This window comes from Mastomys coucha, unplaced genomic scaffold, assembly GCF_008632895.1.
Source record: "Mastomys coucha isolate ucsf_1 unplaced genomic scaffold, UCSF_Mcou_1 pScaffold22, whole genome shotgun sequence".
Lineage (NCBI taxonomy): Eukaryota > Metazoa > Chordata > Mammalia > Rodentia > Muridae > Mastomys > Mastomys coucha.
The window spans coordinates 714,906-720,905 of NW_022196905.1; the positions used below are offsets into that span (position 1 = coordinate 714,906).

General features: G+C 37.4%; 1 protein-coding gene across 3 annotated transcripts in view; it reads right to left on the reverse strand.

Annotated features, from left to right (window-relative positions):
- The window catches only part of Psme4 (proteasome activator subunit 4), a 113,032-nt gene that overhangs the window by 20,325 nt on the left and 86,707 nt on the right, over positions 1-6,000 (reverse strand). For all 3 annotated transcript variants that reach the window (XM_031342036.1, XM_031342035.1, XM_031342037.1), the window contains one exon: positions 682-810. In XM_031342036.1, the coding sequence (XP_031197896.1) occupies positions 682-810 (129 nt within the window). The remainder of the gene's footprint in view (positions 1-681; positions 811-6,000) is intronic.

Consider the following 6,000-nt stretch of genomic DNA (forward strand, 5'->3'; position numbering starts at 1 on the left):
AGCATGAGGCCAAGCACAGAAATTCAGGAGAAGCAGAGAGAAGCCAGATTGAATCAGTCATGTTGGAGAGGAATTTTGAGCCAAAACAGCTGAGTTGAGCCAGCCAGGCAGAGATCAGAAAGAATTAGGAAGGCATGAGCTTATTCACATTAAGTCTCAGAGGCTGAAAACATCCTAGGCCTAGACTGCATGGAGGCTAGAAACTTAGGTCCAAGACTAGACAGACCTAAGTTACCAGATGGAGGCAGTAAGCCTCTGAGATGACAATTACATCAGGTGAATAAAAGTTACTTTTATAGAATTTGGCAGACGAACCAGGTATAAATCAAGGCTTGGTTTTTGTTTTGGGTGGTGTTGTTTTTTGATCAACATATACATTAAAAGAAAACTTACACAAAGTTCAGAGGCCTAGTACGATATGATACTACATGTTTGATCCCAGCACTTGGGAGGCAGAAGCAGGTGGATGTTTGTGAGTTACAGGCCAGCCTCCTCTACCTGGGGAATTCTGGGCCAGTTAGGGCTACATACTGACTCTATGGCAAAAGAAACAAATCAAAACAAAACAAAACAGGCACAAAAATTAGGTGTTATATATCTACAGTTCATTGTGAAATACTGAGAGTAACAAAGCAAGGCTAGACAGAGGTTTACATGCAAACACTGTAGCCATGTACTTACCTGGCTTAGCACCTGAAGTATCAAAGGCACTTGCTGAGGGTAGAGCAACCCCTGAGACATTAGTGACAAACAGAGCTTTGCATCTCTTTTCAGTTCATCATAACTATTGTCATTTTCCACTGGGGCGATCTATAAAACAAAACAAAACTAAATGGTTACCACATGCTACATCCTACATGACAGAAATCCCAGCACCTAGAAGGCCAGCCTGGGCTACAGTCAATCTGAGGCCAATCATGATTAAAAAGAGACTTTGTCTCAAAATGAAAACATAAAACAAAACCACATTTTTACTTTTAACAAGTTCTATGGGAAATTGCAAATATATACATAAAAATACAATGAACACCTTATAATCCAATCACTTCTTTAACAATGACAAACTCATGGATAATCTTGTTTTACTTTTGCTTCCTGGTATATCCCCTTCTATCAACTAAAATATTTGACACAAGCTTCATAGATATTCCCTGATGTCATCTTAAAAGTATATAATCTAGAATGGTATCACCATACATGAAATATCATTACAATCACAATCAAAATATACTTGACAGTAGCTAGTAACTAAACCATAGTACTGGGCTCAGCGGGTAAGAGCACTGACTGCTCTTCCAAAGGTCCTGAGTTCGGATCCAAGCAACCACATGGTGGCTGACAACCACCCGTGATGAGATCTGATGCCCTCTTCTGGTGAGTCTGAAGACAGCTACAGTGAATTACACAGGAGCGAGTGGGGCTGGAGAGCAGTCACACATATGATGGCTCACAGCCATCTGTACGGCTACAGTGTACTCATACACATAAAATAAATAAAATCTTAAAAAAAACCAAAACAAAACATAGTACTCAGGTCTCTGTGAGTCTGAAGAAAGCCTGGTCTACTCAGTGAGTTCCAGGCCAACCAGTGATATATGATGAAACTCTGCCTCAAATAAAAAAACAGCAAAATAACCACAAAAACTCTATATTAGTGCTTAAACTTCCCCCAAGGCAGCATTGATACATTGTTATAGCAGATATTCTGGGCTCACCCAACATCATAATAATCACATAATGCTGTATTTCTAAATCTCTGAAAATTCCTTGCTATCTGATTTTTAACATTTGGAGAAAGTAACTGAGTTCTCGTTTTGTAATTTCCTGACTCTTGGTCTCCCGAGTGTATCTATTTGATGGTGTATTTTGGTTTCCATAAGTCCTATTCTCTGGCCAGTGGATCTAGGTTTCATTTTACTAACATGTAATGTTGAACACAACATAAGAATTATAATGTGTTCTTTTTTTCCATTAAATTTTTCCTTATGCAATAGTCCGTCATAAAAGAGGAGTCTACAGGGTGGTACTATTATTGTAGTTCATATTCTTCGCTGCTATACAGAATACTTAATATATGAAAGCTTTTGCTTGTTTAGAATATTGAGTTCTTTCCTATACTGCAATAGTAAACAGTTATTTTCTTAAAGGGTACTTTTATTACTATAAACCCATTAATTTCAACAAATCTAATGACTTTGTATTAATGTAGTACTCTTTAAAGTGATGTTTGCTAATTAAACTCAAATTGGTGCCTTGATTTCAGATATGATATGCCAAGATGAGCTCATTTATCTTAGATGTTTCTAGTTTCTCCACGAAGCCCTGATTTTCACAGGAACTGTTCCTGAGAAACCCAAGTTGGGGTCAAGGAATACTGTTACCACTCTGTGAGGGCTTCTTCCTAAGTTTTTAGGTTGAGAAACCTGGGAAAAAAACATTCTTTAAAGACAGAAAAAGCTTATACTGATATTTTCTATTTAGATTTATAATTGTTTTAAAGTTACATTGTTTGATTGACAGAGTATGCATGCATATATGTGTGTAGGCTGTGGAGATCAGAGGACAAATTTTTGCAGGAGTTAATTCTCTCCTCCACCATGTGAGTTTTGAACGCAGGTCATTAGGCTAGGTGCTGAGCCATCTCACCAACCCCACTATTTAAATCTTTAATGGTAAAATTAATAAAGAGGGGCTGAAGATATGAGTTTGTGGTTAAGAGCACTTGCTGCTCTTGCAAAAGAGCCAGGTTTGATTCCTAGCATCCACAATGCAGTTATTTGTAACTCTAGTTCCTTTTATTCTGGCCTTTGTGGGCACAAGTCATGCACACATATATGCAGATAAAAAATATACATAAAAAGTAAATCTTTTAGCCAGACAATGGCAGTACACATATTGCTTTAATCCTAGCACTCGAGAGGCAGAAGTAGGTAGATCTCTGTGAGTTCAAGGCCAGCCTTGTCTACAGAGTTGAGTTCTGACAGCCAGGGCCACACACAAAAAAAGCCCATCTTGGGGGTGGAGGTGGGGGAAATATGTGAAATAGGTATAATTAAGAGACTTTCATAGACAGGGCTAGAGAGATGGCTCCAGAGGTCCTGAGTTTAATTCCCAACAACCATATATGGCTCACAATGATCTATAATAGGATTCGATACCCTCTTCTGGTATGTCTGAAGACAGCTGCAGTGTATTCAGATATATAAAATAAATAAATCCTTTAAAAAAACTGTCATAATAATGAAACAGTTCTGGTTTTGTTAAAGTACATATAACAGGAATCTGTACAGGTGATACAATGACACAGAATTATGTAGTATGTACATAGATCAATGTCAGGTTTCTAATTTTGATATTATACTACAGTTGTAGAATGTTTAGTGTTAGAGGAAATGAAGTGAAAAGTACCATAAAATTTTATTGACTTATTTTGTAACTTCCTGTGAATCTGTAATTAATGATAAGTATTATTTATCCTTAATGTTCTTGAGAAAAATGAAAAAACTTCATAAAAATCAGGTGATGATTTGATTTTTCCCTAACATGTAAAGATAGTTTAATGCATATAAATATGTGCACATCAATGCCAATATCCACTCCTGCTACTGCAGACACACCAATTTCCTTTTTGAGCATCATCCTCTTAAATTCTGGAGGGCTGTCAATCAAGAGATCCTAGGTTCAAGAGAAACAAAGGATTTGTGCTTGCTTGGATGTAAACTTGGATTTTGGGCATGTGGATCTTGAAGCAATCCAAGGGAGCAATGCCCTGGAGTAGAATTCTATCCTTTTTTGTAATCCAGAACCTTGGAGTTAGGGCTCCTACTCAGCTCTTCAAGTTTTACTTTGTTGTGTAAACCACCTGGACATTTTCTGGTAATATTAATTTACTACCTTACCAATCAGTAGATTTCTAATGTTTGAACTTAAAGAACCTTAATCAAATGGAAGGCTAGGGTGGAGAGGTAGAAGGTGGCTAAGAGTATTGGTGGCTCTCCTAGAGTACCTGGGTTGGGTTCCCATCGCCCATACAGCAAGCAACCCACAACCACCTGTAGCTCCAATTCTAAGGGATTTTACACCCTCTTCTGAACTTTAAATGGATCAAGCATGAACAATGTACACTTACATATATGTACACAAAATACTCATACATACAAACACTTTTTAAAAATTAAAAAATGGAAGACTCTATGTTCCAGTACCAGGACTCTACTGATTGCTATAAGAGCAGATTTTAAAAATATATCAGAACAGAAAAAGTATGCTAATTTTTGAGACAGGAATTCACTCTGTAGCCCATGCTGGCTTTGAACTAGATTCTCCCACCAGTTTCTCAAATGCTGGGGATTCGAGGCATATACCAACATACCTAACTTTTAAGAATTCCTTGATTTTGATGGGTATGAAATTGCTTTATATGGTTTCACTTTATGTTAAATCTGTTTTGTGTGTACACCACAGTAAGCATGGGCAGGTCAGAGGACAACAACTTACAGATATCTATTCTCTCCTTCCATTACATGGGTTCCAGGAAATAATTTCAGGTTTTCAAGTTTGACAGCAGGTACCACTGAGCCATTGTGATAGCTCAGGGTTAACCCTTTAAATAAAAGTATTAATGTACCATATCTGATAATTTATTTAAAAACAAACAACATGAAAGTATAAACTACATGTTATATAGATATTGATGAATGAAAAAGAACACAGTGAGAGGGGCAAATGATTGTACCTCATTCTTGACCATTTTTAGTGTTCTCCATATGCCTGACACATTCACTGAACACTTTGGACAGGCAGGCAACTTTTTCACTTGGTTTAGAATCCAATAGATCAGCATATTATTCTTTTTAATCTGAACTCTTGGTCTTTGCTAATAGCAATGTGAGGAGTAGAAAATTCAGATGAAATGATATTCATGTTACTGAGTCAATCACAGAACTTAAGAAAGATATGTAATATTAATCCACATAATCTTTACCACACCCTTAGAATGTGAGTGGACACTACTTTCAATTTGCACACGAAGAAAAAGAAGTAAGTCCTGAAGGGCCAGCAATGCAGCCAAGACAGATTCCAACCAACCTGGCTCCTATTCCTGCCTCTTACTATTATAAACCTAGTAAATGTTTGTAATGATAATGATAATGATAATAATAATAATAATAATAATAATAATATCAAAGCTACTATATAGTAAATAGTTTACTATATAGTAAATTACAATAGCTACATAAAGAATATTACAGACAAGAAAAATTATTACATTAAAATCTCACTGTCCCTTTTAATCTTTCATATGTTCTTTAAAGTAAAATTAGCTAATGCTTGGTCTGCAAAACTTATAGCTGGGTATGGTGGCTCATGCTGGTAATCTCAACATGTAGGAGGTGGAGACAGGAGGTTCAGCTATACAGCAAGTCTGAAGCAAGCCTGGGCTACATAGGATCCTATATAAAAAAAGAGAAGAAAAAAGACCTTTTATGTATCTCTTGTGTTCTAACATTGTGGTGGTTTAAATGGAAATGTCCCACCTGGACTCATATATTTGAATACCTGGTTCTCAGGGAGTGGCACATAGGTTAGGTGGTATGGCCTTGTTGGGGTAGGTATGGGCTTATGGAGGAAATGTATTGTTAGGGATAGGTTTTAAAGTCTCAGAAGCCCAAGCCAGGCCCAGTGGCTCTCTCTCTTTCCTGCAGATCCAGAAGTAAAACTCTCAGCTATCATGTATGCCAGTATGCTACCATGCTCTCTACCATGAGGATAATGGAATAAACTTCTGAAACTATAGGCAAACCCCAATGTCTTCTTTTATAAGAGCTGCCATGAACCTCTAAATGGCTAGACAGTTGGCGCACGCCTTTAATCCCAGCACTTGGGAGGCAGAGGCAGGCGAATTTCTGAGTTTAATGCCAGCCTGGTCTACAGAGTGAGTTCTAGGTCAGCCAGGGCTATACAGAGAAACCCTGTCTTGAAAAACCAAAAACCAAAAAC